This window comes from Clavispora lusitaniae, assembly GCF_014636115.1.
Source record: "Clavispora lusitaniae strain FDAARGOS_655 chromosome Unknown tig00000185_pilon, whole genome shotgun sequence".
Lineage (NCBI taxonomy): Eukaryota > Fungi > Ascomycota > Pichiomycetes > Serinales > Metschnikowiaceae > Clavispora > Clavispora lusitaniae.
The window spans coordinates 137,332-155,253 of NW_027093979.1; the positions used below are offsets into that span (position 1 = coordinate 137,332).

At 45.5% G+C, this 17,922-nt stretch overlaps 7 protein-coding genes across 7 annotated transcripts; 5 read left to right on the forward strand and 2 right to left on the reverse strand. All coding sequences in view use genetic code 12, as the record gives it.

The window, feature by feature from the left end:
* Positions 1–1,844: 1,844 nt before the first annotated feature.
* Positions 1,845–3,446, forward strand: MET1 (uroporphyrinogen-III C-methyltransferase; the record flags this gene model as incomplete). The annotated part of the gene is made up of 1 exon (XM_002614713.1): positions 1,845–3,446. One exon carries the CDS (start codon positions 1,845–1,847, stop codon positions 3,444–3,446), a length of 1,602 nt encoding a protein of 533 aa, XP_002614759.1.
* Positions 3,447–3,655: 209 nt separating this feature from the next.
* Positions 3,656–4,915, forward strand: FOB63_003742 (uncharacterized protein; the record flags this gene model as incomplete). Its single annotated transcript, XM_002614712.1, has 1 exon — positions 3,656–4,915. One exon carries the CDS (start codon positions 3,656–3,658, stop codon positions 4,913–4,915), a length of 1,260 nt encoding a protein of 419 aa, XP_002614758.1.
* Positions 4,916–7,359: 2,444 nt separating this feature from the next.
* On the reverse strand, positions 7,360–8,157 carry BRG1 (GATA-type transcription factor BRG1; the record flags this gene model as incomplete). Its single annotated transcript, XM_002614711.1, has 1 exon — positions 7,360–8,157. The coding sequence occupies one exon, from the start codon at positions 8,155–8,157 to the stop codon at positions 7,360–7,362; it is 798 nt and encodes a 265-aa protein (XP_002614757.1).
* Positions 8,158–11,440: 3,283 nt separating this feature from the next.
* FOB63_003744 (uncharacterized protein) lies at positions 11,441–11,711 on the forward strand (the record flags this gene model as incomplete). Its single annotated transcript, XM_066102351.1, has 2 exons — positions 11,441–11,480; positions 11,533–11,711. 2 exons carry the CDS (start codon positions 11,441–11,443, stop codon positions 11,709–11,711), a joined length of 219 nt encoding a protein of 72 aa, XP_065958294.1.
* Positions 11,712–12,295: 584 nt separating this feature from the next.
* Positions 12,296–12,618, forward strand: FOB63_003745 (uncharacterized protein; the record flags this gene model as incomplete). Its single annotated transcript, XM_066102352.1, has 2 exons — positions 12,296–12,323; positions 12,401–12,618. The coding sequence occupies 2 exons, from the start codon at positions 12,296–12,298 to the stop codon at positions 12,616–12,618; spliced, it is 246 nt and encodes an 81-aa protein (XP_065958295.1).
* A 1,133-nt stretch (positions 12,619–13,751) lies between these two features.
* FOB63_003746 (Eukaryotic aspartyl protease family protein) lies at positions 13,752–15,137 on the reverse strand (the record flags this gene model as incomplete). Its single annotated transcript, XM_002614710.1, has 1 exon — positions 13,752–15,137. One exon carries the CDS (start codon positions 15,135–15,137, stop codon positions 13,752–13,754), a length of 1,386 nt encoding a protein of 461 aa, XP_002614756.1.
* A 1,707-nt stretch (positions 15,138–16,844) lies between these two features.
* Positions 16,845–17,906, forward strand: CUE5 (ubiquitin-binding protein; the record flags this gene model as incomplete). The annotated part of the gene is made up of 1 exon (XM_002614709.1): positions 16,845–17,906. One exon carries the CDS (start codon positions 16,845–16,847, stop codon positions 17,904–17,906), a length of 1,062 nt encoding a protein of 353 aa, XP_002614755.1.
* Positions 17,907–17,922: the final 16 nt, after the last annotated feature.

Below are 17,922 nucleotides of genomic sequence, written 5' to 3' on the forward strand. Positions count from 1 at the left end.
CGCTTCCGCTTAAAAGTATCCGAATCTTAGGGTTCAACCCTTAAATCTGTGCAATAGAAATGAATGCACAACCATGATGCTTTATATTATAATTGTATCATCAGTTACCCCCAGAAGCTCTTAATTAGCTTACTCCAAACGTGGGTGATCGGTACATTGTATAATCGTATGATGAACGGAACCACCAAAGTACAAATGATGAAAACTCCAGGACCCTTCCTTCGAGAATGAAAAATAACCTATGGTTTTCTTGCTTTTCATTGGACGCATGTACAAGACAAGACTACAATAGTAGACCTTCACGAAATCAATAAACTGTTTTAGAATAGTACTTTTCGTCCTCTTGGACACTTGCACATCTGCAGTCGTTGAGTCCTATTTTAGTGACGGACCAAGCAGATTGTACGTTCTGCATAACGCATCCACTACATCTTGATACAGTACTTTTGAAAGCACAGCGGGTTCAACTAGTGTTGGTTACATTTTGCCAAGGAAAAGTGAACTTGACGCAACGTTTCATTTTAATTGAATTTCATCCACACTGTCTTTGCCCAGTTTACCACAGGTGGCTGAGGTTTAACGCACATATACGGCTGATTCAGACCTTTTGGTTTAAACGAGAAAAGAGGAGACTCCAAAGCTATGTTGGTTGACTAATAATAGGCAACTTTATTCATCCCTTCTGTTCTGCAGTATTATGGGTTTGCGTATTAAATATTAAATACCTTTAGCTGCGAAGCACAGTTTCGATTGTCATGTTCGAAGTCGCAATCTATTTTTTTTCCTCTTTTTTCGCAATGGTTACTGTCCTTGGTTAGGATCTTCGTGCGTATATGTGCATTGCTCTGCATCACTTTACCGATCCGTTTGAAACGATGCATACTGTATTCAGTCTAACAAGTCAGATCAAAATAGATCAAATTATCGATGGAATCACATGGCAATAACACTAGGCAACGAAAAAATTGACATGAGTCTTCATTCGACTGCTTGTTTGACTAACTATTTCTGCTTAAGGAATAAGCATAGTACATTAATGTAACTTAAGGTTTACGGCACTTGACAGATTAGTCTTGTTTGACGCGAAGGTTCGAAACTGCTCAACGCATGGTTTTTTGTCAAGACAGACTGTATGAAGCTGGGGCACTAAAGATACAAAGTGCAGTTCAATTGTACATGATGGATAACTTTGAAATTGGCCATATGCACAATCGTGTTGGTGCTAATAATATAGACGAATATCTGGAAGCTTGACATATAAGCTACATATATATTTTTTATGGACGTACAGTCTCGAATAAGCATCGACCGCATTGTTGAGAGCATAAGTCGGAGAGAGAGTTTAATGCCCCTTTAACGATATTTGCTATCGTCTTCGTCCTATGTTCTTCATGGTTCTGTATATATTCATCAATTATAACCATGCGCCTATCCGTAACGTGGATGAGACTATCAGTGAAGAGGATATGGCTAGTAAAGAGGATGTGGTATCAGTAGAGAAGTTGTCGAAGCGGCTATTTGCAGACTGTTAAACTACACTTCGCTGATGGCCTAAGTGACTGAAGAACGTGACTGCAAAATGTGATAAAGCTGCCTTCGAGCAGCTCTTTGAAAAATTACCGACTATGAAAGTCATGTGTGGTCTTCATGTACTGAACGCCAAATTCAAGTAGAGCCTTCACCTTCTAGTCATCATGGCAGTTCTGCTCGTTCGCGATTTCTCATCCATTCTCTGACTCTTCCGACATGTAACCACATCATATCACGTGGGCTTTCCTAATCACGATTGCAAAACCCATCACTGGCCCAGCCCGAATTTCCAATCGGCACTGTATTTCCATCGTATGAACTTGTTGGCGTCCTTGAGCTGCAAAGGCGAAACCCATCTTGTGGTTGGGGGCAACTCCAACATCGCGGCGCTCCGAATCAATCTGATTCTCGACAGCGGAGCAAAAGCGCTTCTTGTGCATGATGCCGAGTTCGAGTCGTTTCCGCTCTCGCTTCAAGACCATATAGAAGGCAAGCGAGTGCTGTGGATTCGGAAAAAGTACTCCTCGGAGCTCCTCACGACATTGGGCAGAGACGAAGTTGAAAACGTTGTGGACAGAGTATTTGTCACTTTGGACTTGAGCCAGGCGGCTCTCAAACAGCAAATTTCCGTCGAGTGCCGGCGTCTCCGCATCCCCGTGAACGTGTCTGACTCTGCAGAATTGTCGACGTTCACTTTGCTTTCCACCTACACAGCAGGCGATTTCCAATTGGGAGTGACCACTTCGGGCAAAGGATGCAAGTTGGCGGCACGTCTCCGGCGGGAGTTGGTTTCGGCCCTTCCGCCCAACATTGCAGACATCTGTCGGCGTGTTGGGGAACTTCGAACAGCCATCCAGCAACACGATTCTGAAGTCGGCGGGCACGATGAAGATGCTGTTAATTCGGTGAAGCTTAATGCGTTGGTCGAGGAGTTCAACACAACAGAAGAGCAGAGAGCCACACAGAGAGGCCGCTGGCTTTCTCAGATTGTCGAGTACTACCCATTAAGCAAACTTGCGGACATTCTGGTGGATGATCTTGTGCAGAATTATGCACAAAACAGCGATGTTGGCAAGAAGCAGTTAACAGGAAAGAACATCGGAGGCTCCATATCTCTAGTGGGCGCAGGACCGGGGTCAGTGGAGATGTTGACGTTAGGAGCGCTCCAGGAAATTCATTCCGCTGATTTGATTCTTGCTGATAAGCTAGTTCCTCAACAGGTGCTTGACCTCATTCCAAAGAAAAAGACAAAGCTCTTCATTGCACGCAAGTTCCCCGGAAACGCCGAAAGAGCGCAACAGGAGCTTTTAGAGTTGGGCTTACAAAGTCTAGAACGAGGAGAGAAAGTTGTTCGCCTCAAGCAGGGCGACCCATACATTTTCGGCCGTGGAGGCGAGGAGTACGCTTTTTTCTCCCAACATGGCTACACGCCAACTGTCCTTCCAGGAATCACGTCTGCTTTGGCCGCCCCTGTCTATACAAATATTCCAGCGACCCATCGTGACGTGGCGGACCAGGTTCTTATATGCACCGGCACTGGACGCAGAGGAGCTTTACCTAATTTGCCCGAATTCGTGCGTTCGAGAACGACAGTTTTCCTTATGGCATTGCATCGCATCACAGAGTTGATTCCTCAGCTCATACAGGAGAAGAAATGGGACGCTGACTTGCCCGTTGCCATTGTGGAAAGAGCCTCGTGTCCAGACCAAAGAGTTATTAGAACTACGTTGGGCAAAACTGCAGCAGCAGTGGAGGCTTTGGGCTCTCGGCCTCCAGGGCTTTTTATTGCCGGTTACGCATGCGAGGTTTTATCCAAGAAGTCCGAAGCGGACTGGGAGGTCGAAGAGGGGCACCAGGCAAGTGGCGTGGGCGGCATCTTGCAAAGGTTGGCCGCAGATGATGTAGAAACAGCATAGACTCATATTTATTTGCAGAATAAAGATTGCAGTATCAACACCAAAGGAGCACCAAGGCATATATCAACCCTAAAGGAACATCAAGGCAAGGAGATCACCATAGGTAAAGAAAATGTGGCAAAGACGCAGGATTTAGAGGCAAAATCTACACGACAACGACGGAGCAGCCGATTTTCGTTCTCGCTTCATCTTTTTTTCTTTTTTGATGCATGCATCTACGTCACATCTGGGCTATCTTAGGCATCTATTTTTATTGTGGTGCAATGGTCGCAATGCGCATGCTGCACCTGCGATTTGAATGCGGATGCGTCCCTATTTCGCTACCGCGCGCTTCTCTCACCTCGCGGTATCATCTCACATTTGTTCTTCGCATGATCAGACCGTCCCATTTCCGCTTTATACGCCATCTATCGCACCTGTCGCCTTTGCCGGCCTTTGTTTTCGACATTGACGGTGTGCTTCTTCGAGGTTCAAAGCCAATTCCAAGAGCTAGGGATGCTTTATCTTTGCTCAACCAAGCGAAGATCCCCTTCATTTTGCTCACCAACGGCGGCGGTGTATCCGAACGTGCTAGGGTAGAGTTTCTTTCCAATAGGCTTAATATCGAAATCTCCCCTCTCCAAATTGTGCAAAGCCATACCCCCATGAGAGCGTGGGCCCAAACCGGAAAGTACAAAAGGGTTATGGTTGTAGGCGGTGCCAAGGATAACTCTCGGCATGTGGCACTAGAATACGGGTTTGAAGACGTGATTATGCCAATAGATATTGTGCGGCAAGATCCGGCTGTTTCGCCCCACCATCGCTTCACTGATGCGGAGTTTGCTGAATACGCCCGGGATGTGGATTTGTCTACTCCGGTTGACTCCATCTTGGTCTTTAACGACCCAAGAGACATGAACACAGACATGCAGATCGTCAGCGATCTTTTGAACTCGGAGGGCGGCATTGTCGGCACCAAAAGACAAAGCTTGGGTGACCCAACTCCGGCCGTGCCAATAGCCTTCAGTAACAACGACTACTTGTGGGCAAATGACTACAACTTACCTCGTTTTGGGCAAGGTGCTTTCAGAATGATCATTGAACGCCTTTACAGAGAGACCAACCGCTTAGGACCCAACGAGAATCTTCAACGCACCATTTTTGGGAAACCTTTCCCAGTTCAATACAACTACGCCCATTCCGTACTAATCGAATGGAACAAGATTTTGAACGGGCACAAGCCGCATGGGTTCATGCCGCAGCTCCATGAAGCGCCCCAGAACTCTCCATTTTCGCAGATTTTCATGGTGGGTGACAATCCGCTTTCTGACATTTGGGGTGCCAACACAAATGGCTGGGAATCCATTTTGGTGAGAACAGGCGTGTTCAAAGATGCAGACTGGGACCACACAGAGCATAAGCCTACCGTAGGAGTATTCGACAATGTCTTCGATGGTGTTTCATCCGTCTTGAAGTCTTTAGAGAAATAGATTCATCAATTTCGTCTTAAAACATTTCGTCACCTTTAGGCATTCCCTAGCAGGATTGAACACAACAAAAATCAGTGAGGGCGCCGGATCACATTAGAAGATTCAACCCTAGCCTGTGTATGGAACAGGTCACTTGCAAGATCTTGCATGACAATACATGGCTACCTTTCGAACACCGGGTTCTCGAAGCGCAAATTCATGCGCGCTGGAGTTACATATGCAATTCTACATGCAATACGGTGCAAACAGTACTTGAAATTCGAGACGAGATACAAGTGCAGCATGCGCATACGCAAACGCCGTATCATTGAACAACTCCGTACTTGTCATCACTGTCGAAACTTGTGAGTGGAACGAACCTGTTTCTGTTTTAGTTCATCGTTGAATTCGTGCGAAAATAAAAAAAAAGGTGGCTCATGAGGAAATACAGATGGACATCTTTGCTCCGAACACATTGCGAGTTGAAAGGAAAGAAAAATAAGAAGGAAAATACTTCACTTTCGGAACCTTGTGCCTAGTTTCATCACTGAAATGTTCCACAAACGTCGGAAGTCAAAAGACATGCAGTCGTGCATACACGCACCTATAGTGATGACCAAAATTTCATTCTTGTACAGAGCCAATTGGGCATCACATGTAAGATCTTTGTTTAGGTACAATACTATCCTTTTAGTATCTTGCCCCGCCTTGGCTGTTAATTATGAGAGTCCACATCTTTCGTGTTTGCATTCACTTGTGAAACTTTGTTCGTACTTTATCCTCGGAACGATTCAAATAGTACCTGTAACTCAGAACTTTGAAGAGCCTGTTTGATGAAAATTGTGAGTGTTTTATGATATTGCAAAGCTGTGGATTATTTTCCCTTCGGCAACCTAAAATGACCAATTTAAGCAAGACCGTGGCACATAGCCGATAATACGTATGTTTGAAAGTGCAGGCACATAGATATAGTTCTAATGCATGGTACATGCATAGCCTTTGCAGGTTCGATGCGGGCAATATTTAGACTAGATTTTCGGAACACCGTGCAGTGGGGTAACTAAACGCGAAATCAAAGCGACAGGAGCGCAATAATTAAGCATGAAATTTTGCTCGTAAATGTTTCCAGAATGATCCGCCCTCTTCTTTCCTACCTAGTCACGCTTTTGCTTCCCAAGATAGCCGAATGAAACCATCATTCTAAGATTCTTGCACATAGCGGCTTTCAAGTATCTGCGACGCAAGTACAAGCCATAGTCATACGACTCATTCTTGTGTATATGCACATCCAACAGGAAGCATCATATACATGCAGTGCTGTGTATCTCAAGAGCATCAGTGGTGAGGCTATTCGAGAGTCAATATGATATATGTGGCTACGAGCTCTTACATAGCCGACAAGGAAGAATGTCTATTGGAAAAAAAAATGAGAGCAATGAATCGATTTAGAAGGACAAGAAAGTATATTTAATATACGACCGAGAAGATATCGACGCATGGCCCGTGGTACAAACGAAAGTGGGATATTAATGTCCCATCTTACTTTCGGCTTCAATATTACAAACAATGTGGGCCGTCTGAAAGAAAATGACACATAATATGACTTTTTTCCCCGAATCTGAAGCTGTTGACTCGCATCTTAGGCTTTTGCCGTAGTACGCTTAGGTGTTTTCGCATAAGGGAGAAGAGCAAGAATTTTAGTTGTTGGACATTAGACACGTTCTGGGCAAAATCATCTCGTTTACGAAGATGTTGGTATCAAGTGGATGAAGCCGCCCGCCGCAATCTTCCAAGATAAGTTTCTAGAACCAGACAAGATTATTATTTGTGAAAATCATCTGAACGCCTAAGAAATTCAAGAGCAGCAACATGCTGCCCAGCATCTATTGTTATGCAGTTGTGTAAAATTTCCAGGCAAGTGCTACTACTGATAGAAGAGAACGTGACACTGTCTTCGTCAGAAGTGGATATTCTGTCCAAGGGGTAAACCGGCACTCTGCTACCGAAGCAAAACGATCAACTGATGTTTTCCAAAGTAGCCAGAGATGACCGCCGTCACTTATTGTTTGTAACACATAGGGGAGTCGGAGGCGCCGTTATGAGCCGAAGCTATTGTGGATCTAGGTTTGGCAGAGAAAAATACTCTTTCGCCTCGGGGCAATTTAAACCGTTAACAATGCCAGGGGCCATTTGATAGCCAAAGGTAAAATTTGGCCCTTTGCCATGGTGTACAGAAGAGTTGCTTTGTGCTAATCTTGATTATGTTCCAGTAGTAGTTTGATGAGTAATTTGTATTCATCACCGTAGAGATTTTCTTGTCATTACATATTCAAGAAGGTGTGGGCTGGAAAAGCCCAAGAGCCAGAGCTTGTGTGGCTACATTACACTAAACATCCAAAAATATTGTATTATGCAACCTAAGCAAATCAGTAAATTAACCCTATATCCCCGATATTACCCAACACCTAATTTCTGAGCCCAGCCAAAGGTTGGAAAGGAGCATTAATTACTGGAGGTGGAAGTGAAACCCTTGGATACCGGCTGAAAATGGGTAGACCCGACACCTCCGGCCGGGTGTGGTAAACGTAATCCGGCGCAGGTGGCGCTGAAGCGACAGGAGCATGGCCAGAAACCGGGTCTGAAGCAGCGCCAACATATGGAATAGGTGCAAGCTCCGTCACTTGTGCTTCACGCATGCGCTTCTTGGACTCCTCCATCGCCTGTTTCTTCACCGACACCCTGCGGCCGTTTTTGCCTTTGCAAACCTTATTGTTGAGCACCTCCTCGGCCGCAATGGCTGCTCCTTTGCGTTTCACCAACTTTGCATGGAAAAGCCCACAGGCATTGCATAGCGTACGAAGACCATTGGGGCCCGAACGCCACTCGGGAGTTTCTGTGGTACCACAACGATGGCATTTGTTGATGGATTTATTAATCACCTCAGGCACAGAATAGACCGGCTTATTCTCTGGAGCACTGAAGCTGCGGTTCACCATCGGAGGCAGATAATAAACTGGCTGGTAGTAGGAATGCAGATAGAAAGGAGCCGGGTGGCCAGCTCCGTTGTACGAGTAGTACTGGAACAGCGGAAGCCCCCCCGGGGTAGAAGGAGGCACAATGTTGCTGTCTTTTCGGCTCTCAGGCGTGGGTTGCTCTAGTCCGGGAACCAGAGTTTGCAAAGGTGACGTTTTCGCTTGCGGCCGGGGCAGCGTTGTTTGCGTGAGCTCTGCAATTGAGGGCAACTTGACTTTGGGGCCCAGCATTGGATCGTCAAAAGCTTCGAAGGAAAGGAAAGAATGCTTCAGGTAGGAGAAGCAGGTGTACTAGCGTACTGTAAGTGGAATTAAGAGTAGTGAACTAGTGGGAAGCGGCTAAGCAAACACCGAAAAGATTTGAGACGATTATCTACAAGACCCCTACTCCCAAAGAGAAATGGATAGCTTATATATACTGGAGGTGGAGGATGGAAGCAAAACTCGTGCATATGGCACGAGTGAGAGTTTGTGACATGAACAATACATGCAAGTTCAAGGCTGGATTACACCGCAGCTGCTGCGCGCGGGCCCTGCAAGGCTTCCTGTCCTTGTGCATGCATCTGCCCTTTAGAATGGAAATGCATAATATGCCCCTGCGCTCGTAACCTGCAAATGTTTTGTATCCCGCATTCTCTGGAAATTTACCGGCGCCCTCGCCACAATCATCGTCAACTTCTCGCAGCAGAGAGCGCCCAATTGCTTATCTTGCTTGCACCTCGTCTAGGACCTCCATCTGAAATGTAATGTATAACCTTTCATCCTTGTGCTCCTATGCCCCACGATAACAAAGAATATGTACATTAACACGTGCAATTGCTGTCCTCGTTTAGACTATGTTGCTTCCACAGCTGTCTAGCGTTGGATTTACGATTATCAGACGATATTTGACCCATACGAAGATAACCCATGTAGCCATCATGAACTCATTACGATTTTTTAGGTATCGGTTAAATTTCAATGCCAATCGATCTTCCCCTTGAAAATGCCATGATGCTGCCATTGTTCACATTACCATGGCCTACAAGATGCACTCCATTCACTCCCAAATAGACAAGACCCCGGCTAATATTGAAATATTTCACACGTACGTAGCAGCCCTGCATTGTATTTTTCTTCTCTCCACCTAAGAAAGGGCCCAGGTCGTTCTGGCTTTGTTCTTCTCTGAAAGTGACGCTTCCAGCCCCCCCACATGTTTGGCGGAGACAGGTTCATGTAACAAACACAACGGGAATGTCTTCAACAGAACACTGCAGTATTAAAAGGTCCTTCCTTGTATAGCCTAAAAGCACGTCCAGGGGAGCCCAAAGTGAAGGTTGGCTTCCTCATCACTTTTCCGATTCTAGTCGAGTGCGATCTCCAACCTTATCTTTTGCTGCTTGATTCCTATGTATTTCATCTTGAACCCGAAATTTGGGCTGCGCGGATACGGCTATAATTAGGCGGGCGTAGTGCATATGCATGCTGATGTTACTTAGGCGATCTCGCTTACGCGTATTGTCCGCATGAATTTATCTGAGGCGGGTCCCCCACATCTGTTTGTCTTTAACATTCATTATTCGAAAGTTTACACTTTTTCCAATGCATGTAATATAGTTTCTTTTCAATCGAATGCGTACGACGACGTCATTGAGGAATCGTGGAAGCTAGAATTTATTTGAAAGGGATCCTGTTATTATGAAAGAGAAGAAAATACCCAACAAGTAGTCCATAGGGTTGGAGGAACTGGAATCTAGCACCACAATGACCAAAAAAATAATTTAAACAAGCGAAATATTCTTTCGTCATTGGCCGCGTCAGAGGAGTCCAGGGCGTTCTACGAATTCATCTTGGCCGATTGCACTTTACGCTTTGAGATTCCTTATTCGTGTGGATGAAATCAAAACAGAAGCACCCGTAAGGGCATTGGGACACATTTGATTTCCGGTACAAATGTCGGAAGTATACGGACAGTAGCTGAATGTATCAGCTTCAAGCAGTTTTGTAAGAGTTTAGTTCTAGGCGTACTTTCGCGTCTGAACGAAAATATAATGTAGTTAGTTTGCAAGCCTGAAACATATCTGTTCAATTCATTGATATTTTCTCTTTGTTGAGTCTTCCCCTGAAGAACTGCGATGTCTTGTCTTGTTCTATATGCAAAAGATGTCTCCACAATCTCAGGTTGTGAGGTGGTGCGTCAGAAATTACCGCGCAGCCGCAACTTCCATGCAACCTTTACGTAGACCCTAGGCTTCTCTGCACGCCAAGAACATTACCGAGATACATACCAAATGTTGCCCTTGCGTCTGCACATTTAGCAGCGTGCGCATGTGATGCTTCTGCCGAGGATTACCCCGCCGGGCTGCTAGAAACACTAGACGACAAAGACGCCGTTCTAGCGACAACTTTAATGACCCACTTTAAACCGAATAAATTTCAAAACATCGACAATGGGACCGCTGACAAAACATTTCCCATCTTTGCGACTGAAGAAAAATGTTCTTCGCGCGAGCGCTGCCTGAGATAGTTCCGCCCAATATAAGATTGGCGGCCAGACTCGTAAGATCTAAAGCAAATCTCACGTACAGATTTCAGGTTGAGCCAATTTCAACTTCAGCCTTTGCCATTGCCGAGGCAGTTCGATCTATATTTCAATAGTGCCTATTGTCCACAGCAAGGTTGAGATTTTCAGCAGCTTTAGCCTGGACTTGTGTAGCCAAGAGTGTGCACCCTGGCATAGAAGCGGCCAAAGTAGGCGCTTCTCATGTATGCACACGCCGGCCCGTCACGCATGACGAACTCTTGAGTTCCGCATCGTGCATGCGCAGTAGCATAAACCTTAATTGGTTTGGGTATTTTCCTCCTGCAACAGGGCACATTTCGCTTCACATACAACATCTATGACATGGTTGCATCGCGGAAAAGGGTCGCGAACACCGAAAATGTTGGTTGAGTTGCGTTGCTGGTTCGTTTGCCTGCTTGACTGGTCAAAGACAATAATCCGAACAAGGGGTACGATATACCAGCAGTCGCCAAGAACTTCCAGTTTCAGCATCTAGAGCCTTTACGAGTCAGCTGACCTGGCGCCTCATGCATGGTTTCTCACTTGTCTATTTCGTTTAAGATTAACCTTCGGGCTTCGATAGCCGGAAGCCGCAAAGATTATGCAGTGTGTGCAGGACACTACCCATACGTTTCAGCCAAAGCACAAATTGCTATCAGACTGGAATGTGCGCGATGGTCTCATCATGGCAATCGGCCCAAGTTCCAGAGTCAGCCGCATGTCGATTTTGAGCTCAGGTGAGTATTTTCGCCTGTCATTCCTTGAGCTAACACAAATGGGTGTAATACACGTGAGCGCTCACATGACAAAATAAACATCAGTACATTTCGCTCCGACATTGGAAAAGTGGAAAATGGGTAAATGTCGCAAATGTCGCGCTCTCTCTGTAGTGGGTGCGGGCGCGACATTTTTCCTCCATCCAATGAAGTGAAGTACAAAAAACTCGCTTTCTGAACATCCTACTGATCCATCATGGCTGAATCCGCTCAAGCCTATGAATTCCCCGCAATCCGTATGTTATCTTCCTGCCTATTCTATTCAAACCGCAAAAGCTAACCCAGCAGCTTCCGCAAAGGAGTTAGACGACAACGATGTTCCTTTCGTCAACAGAGACAAGTGTGCCGCTCATTACATTGCTTACTACAAATGCCTTAACAAAGGCACGTCCTTCTGCAGTACGGTCAAGGACCAGTTTTACGAGTGTCAGTATGTGGCTTTGAAGCAGAGACTCGAGAAACACTGATTCGGAATATTCATATTGCATAATACAACAGTTTGAACTAGAGAGTAGAGATACCGACGTATCATGTCCGTTTTCATTGCCTGGTCTGGATGTGAAGATGTACAAGAATGGAGTTGTCAAGATGTAGAAGTTTCTAGCATGAGAGAAATACTGGGAGTTTATATGAGAATTTGTTTCAATATCTGCTTGAAAAGTTGTTTGAAAAATTTGTTTGAGCACTTGTCGAAACGTTGGGCTGAAGGTATTTGAAGATTACCGCTGTTTCTCTTTAGAGCCAAGTTTTGTTGGACCGTTAACCTTCAACTTTGCAATCTATGAAAAAGACGCACCTTTGTTTAACCACCACAATTCATTTCCGATTACGTTGGATCGCCTTTCCAGGTGCCGTAGTTCCTTTAGTCCCCTTTACTCTCCTTATTCTTTATTCTTTCTTCTTTTATTCTTCTTTAATTCTTCATTTATTCCTTGTGATGTTCAATAGTAGAGTCCACCTGCACACAGCCCGGTTTCTAACACCGTACCTCCCATTGGCCAACACAAGACCAACCTACTTCCTCTCAACTCAAGTTCAAACTACACCTATAATGGCCGTGACAGAGTTTCCACCCCTTCGTATGTTTTTTTCTGCCCAGGCAGTCTTGCAAAGGCCCGCAGCGCCCAATCTTTTTGCATCCCACTAACAAGCCCAGTTTCCGAAGATGACTTGCAAAAGTACAAGGTTCCGTTGAGATGGAGAGACAGATGTGCCGCATATTTTGCTCTTTACCAGACGTGCCTCATCAGACAGAGCGCCAATTCGTCGGTGGACTGCCATCACGACAAACACGTGTGGGAAGAGTGTGAAATCTTGGACTTGAACAGAAGAAAACAAGAGTTGAAGGAAACCAAGGAGAAGATGAGACAATAGCTTATTCCGCTGCCATGGCGTATCCGTTGACAATAGCGTGTTCGCTGACAAAGCTTATTCCGCTTGCATAGTGCTGTACAGCAATAGACATACAGAGAAACGGTGTAGAATCAGGTTGGAAGATTGGACGTAGATGAACAAAGATCGAACAGATCGAACAGACCGACAGACAGGTAGACTGAACAGTCTAAACAGATCGAGCATAGTCAGACTAAGCGACTGGCCGGTCCTCAAACACTTTGGCTAGCCGTTAGAGGACATAACTCAAGATGTGAAAATCACGAAGGTAACATGGCGATTCAGTGGAACCATTATCACCGACACTACACAGTAATTTGATCCCCACCGAACCAGACGACATCATCTGTCAGAAAATACAAGCCACACATGTCTTAAGGAATCCGAAAGTTTACAGTTGTAGGGGGCCCCATTCTGTCTCTGACAAAAAGCCAGACACACGCAAATGCGGCCGCCGTCTATATGCCTCCGCTGTCCACACTTTATTATCAATGGCGTAGTGATACAAAGCTCTAGCAATTTTCGGAGTAATATCTATCAATGGGTCAAGGAAGGAAAAAAAGCGCCTTTTATGCGATGGAGGATGGTCACGTGTTGGTGCATGGGGTGCACGGGTGTTTGCTTTCTAGGGCTCTAATACCATCTGGACGCAAATGTCGATCTGCTCTGTTAAGAAATGTAGAGGTTGGTGGATAGATGTCTGGATGAAATGTCTTACATAACAAATGTCTCTCTAATCACGAACGTCTCTATAATCACAAATGTCGCTAGCACATCGGCAGATGTCCAATTGGAGATGGAACAGAGGATGAAAAGACAGATAAGTGTATACATATCGGGATTTCCAACAGCCATTGAAAGGAAAAAGACGAAAGTTTCCCAGAAAATAATATTAACGCATAGCCAGATTGTCTCCCAGAAAATCATAATTACGAATTTAACAGATTAACGATATATCAGGCATAGACTGCCTTAATAGAATGAGCTCTCTTAAATAGCGGACATATTTACATCAGTCTTCGATCGTATGTACACCTAGTCAGAATTAAAATGTGCTGATACTTTTTATATCAGGAACATACACCATTAGCTTTCAGTTTCATGCGACCATTTTCCTAAATCATCATCAAAGCAACAAAAGACGCAAGAAAAAGAAGAAGTCCGCCAGAAGTTTTCTTATCGGCAGAACCCTTAGAAGAAGATGCCTTTGTGCTATTTTTTCCATCGCTAGTGGATGTTTGTTCCAGTGGGGCCGAGGCAAATGAAGACGTTATGGCTGAGCTGGCTGAGCTGGCTGAACGGGCTGAGCTGGCTGAACTGGTTGCTGTGTTAAATGGCTCCGTAGCACTTTCCTTCAAACGTCTGCCCGTGTACATTGGGTATGTTGGGTGGGCTATAGTGTAAGAGTACACCAAAGCAGAACTGAGAAGTCTCCTTTGGGTAGTCCATCCAGTCGAATAGGAGAAATACTCGGCTTCAGTGGCCAGTGGGACGCCTGTAGAAAGTTGCTCAATGGTTTCTGGATTGGACTCAGACGCCAACGGAGCCAAACCAATCTCTTCGTTATCGTAGTCCACTACCATGTAGAGGTCATTCAAAAACAAGGACTTACTAAGCGTCATGGAGTGGTATTCCTGCCACAGCCCACTTAATCTGCATCCGGTGATATTGCCTTCATCGTCTCTTGCGTATGAAATAAAGTTCTTCTCTGGAACCCGATACTCGTCTCCACTGAAATATAAGGAGATATACTCAGTCAGGTTCATGTACAGACATGAAATTAGTGGATCCGGGCGGAATGAATCATTAAAGTCGAGTGTGGCATTGAAATGGTCAAGCAACCCATAATAATAATCTAAATTGAACAGAGTGTAGTCAGAAATAACCACTACGGTCTGGCTGGTGATCAGAAAGTTATTACCAGCCATGCCGTCCAAAAGAATGGTTGGAGGCCGAGCAGCTTTGGCATCCGCCAAATCATTGAACATTTTGTACTTTCGGAGAGGCTGCTGGTACATGCCATGGTCTATAGCACCAAACAAAACACCTTCGTCATCGTCAGAAATCTTGAAAGAGAAGGACCTGCTTTTGATTTGGCCGGCGTTTTTCATGGCATCTAGCGGCGAGATGATATCTGCTCTTCGGGGTAATCCGAGACCAACGATTGAACCTTCCATGAAAACTGCCATGCCGACACTGAAATTGTGAAGCCGAAAGCCTCCAAGCTCAACGTCACCATAATCCAGTATAGAGTCATTTTCAAAGATGGCTGGCGTGAAAATAGTGTGATCTCCTATCGAGAGGTTTATATCGATGTAAGCGTTATCCACACTCAATGTGGCATTGATTGGTTCCGGAGGGAAACCGAAAGACATGCCCGTTTCAAATTTTCCTTGGTAAGTGTCATCTGTAGATGTCGGCAAAGTAGATTCATGCGAGGCAGAAATGCCCAACTGAGCAGCAACAGCAGCAACAATGTACAAAAAAAGTGCCGCATGCATTGCTGAAGGAAGCTAAAAGCAGATGAAGCAGATAGGCGAAAACCTGGAAAATGGGTCACTTTTGACTTGAAATGGAACGGCTCTGAAAGACTCATGTAGTCATGTACAGAAGTGTCGTCCACGTCGTAAATATGTGGCCAAGAAAAAAGAAAAATTATCGTCTTCCGTCAGACTTTACGTTTGGCGACACATTTTCCCCTCGAGACATGTCTGTTTCTGAAAACTCTCCATAAAACATCTATTTGCAAATGTTTTCGAAAGTTTAGCCGTGCCGATGCACCAAAAATCTAAATTTCACGATACGAGATGCGACTCATACAGGTGCATCTAAATGACCAACAGGCTAGGATAGGTACAATCTTTGTAAGATGGTGCAGGATAATCTAGTAACCAGCGACAAAGGAGATAAGATGTCAAGGTGAAGCAGAAAATCTTGATAGGGTTCGATGAAGCTCCATCGATTTCTCCATCAGATGATTCGACGAACAAGTGACTACCAGACTTGTAATAAGATGAGTCTTACTAGGTATGGTTCTTTTGTTGAAGTTCCTGGTACAGTTTTTCTTTCATCGGGTAATCAGTCAGAGACCCAAAGAGACTCTGGTATACATGAACAATATTGGACCTCGACGCAACCTTACATACATGCCACTGCCTTTGCAAATGTAAGAGTTTCAATGTCCGACTCGACCGTTTTATCGCAAGCATGTTGCTCTTATTTTTGGGGCAATATCTGTATCATTCAGCCTTTCATTCTAGACAGTCATGAAGGATGGCCACGCTATAAGAAGATCATTCTCCTCGGAATAGTAAGGACGCGAGATTAAAATCGAAAGAGCCCGCTGACCTTACTCATGCCCAGGGAAAATGTTGGCTCTACAGTTAACTGTGTTTTAAAGATTGTAACGAACCTAGCTTAGCCATACAGATTTCTTTTTGAGTAGGACAACAATATCACTTCACTGTGATCAATAGTGACTGGACTTCTTGCTTCTCAATAATTACATTCACTTTCTTTGTTGTCTCTTTATTGACGATGTCATGGAAACTAAAAAGCGGAAAACGAAACATGGAAGAAGAAATAAACTGGTGTTGCTGTATAACCGCTTCATAGATTATGCCAATTTACTTGCTTGATATATTTGCCAACCCAATGGCAGAGCGGCACGAATCAGGGTAACTGGACACTACATTGAAAAATCGAAGGCAATCCCCACTCTTTTTACAGAAGAGTAGGACCGAATAATATTATGTCAAATCTCAATCTTCGCAGTACGTGAAGTTCATTTATGGCTGATCAACTGAACTTGATACAATGATTACTCAGGCTCAAATTTGGTGCTGTTGACGCTATACCACCGTATTTCTTTCACTAATTATTTCGTTCCTTTTATCAACTGTCGAGCCGTGTGGTTTCTCGCCTTCATACGTTTTCCCCGGATCTGACCCGTCTGTCTTATCTACTCCATTCATGGAACGAATATTCCTTTATCGTACGAATATTCCTTAATCGTTTCTCCTGTTCAATTCCTATAAACATCCTCGTCCTCTTTGTTCTTTTCATCTTTTCATCTTTCGTAACCTTTTTATTTCATTGCTATTGGTTTCTTGTTGTCTAGTCTTCCTATCATTCTGCACCCAATACTGCGCCCTTATATGCGCCCGCACGACCCCCCACATCCTTATTGATCATTTATAACCACCAACATGAAAGAGAAATTGACAATGGCATCGATGGAACCAGTGGATCTTGATAACACAACGCCAGCCAATGAGGCTGCTTCGGCCGAGGATTTGGCCAATGCCCCAGAAAAGACGCAGGACCCGGAACAAACAGACAAGCAATCTGGAAAGGACACCTTAAGCGCCGATGAAGGCGAGAAGTCCAAGACAGACGAGAAGGCCAAGACAGACGAGAAGGCCAAGACAGACGAGAAGTCAAAGACAGAAAACGAAGCTAAGGCGGACGAAAAGGCCAAGGCGGAAAAGGCCGAGGCTGAAGCTGCCGAGTCCAAGCCTGAAGAAGCGGAAGAGGACGCCCCTCCGCCGCCCATGCGCCCGCTCTCGCCGCTCTCGCAGATCAAAAAGGACTTGAAGGACGCCTTCCCAAGCAGCGAAGACCGCATCATCGAGGCAGTTTTGATTGCGTCCGAGGGCCGTGTGGACCCGGCATTCAACGCCTTGTTGTACTTGCTGGACCCTTCGTTCAAGCCCGAGCCAATTGCGCCTGTGCCAGTGCCTGCGCCTGCGCCACGCCCTCTGACGTTGACCGACGATGAAAAGCTCGCCCGGAAATTGCAGAAGGAGTTCGAGAAGGAGGACCGCCGCCGGTCGCGGAAGCAGCGCCCTCCGCAGCCTCAGAACCAGGACGAGTCGCTGGACGAGTTCGAGCTGCTCAAGGAAACGTTCACCCAGGGCTACGAGGAGGCGAAAACCACCATCAACAGCTGGGTTTCCGGTCTTTCCCGCAAGATTGCCGGAGAAGAGGAGCAGCCAAAGAAGCCACGGACACCTCGGCAAAAACCAAAGCTTTTCGGTGCGTTGGGCGGCTCCTCCTTCAACAGCAACCTGCCTAATCATAATTTCGACGAGGACCCCGAGATTTTGGCGTCGGACTTCCACAACAAGGCTACCATGGACGAAAACCCACCGCAGTTGCCCACACGCGACCGCAATCAGCGGTGGGTCCCGCTCAACTCCGATGTTCCGGTCAACCAGGATGCTTTTTTGGTGACAGACCTGGAGGACGAGGATAAGGACAAAAAGTAAGGTCACGAGGCGAAAC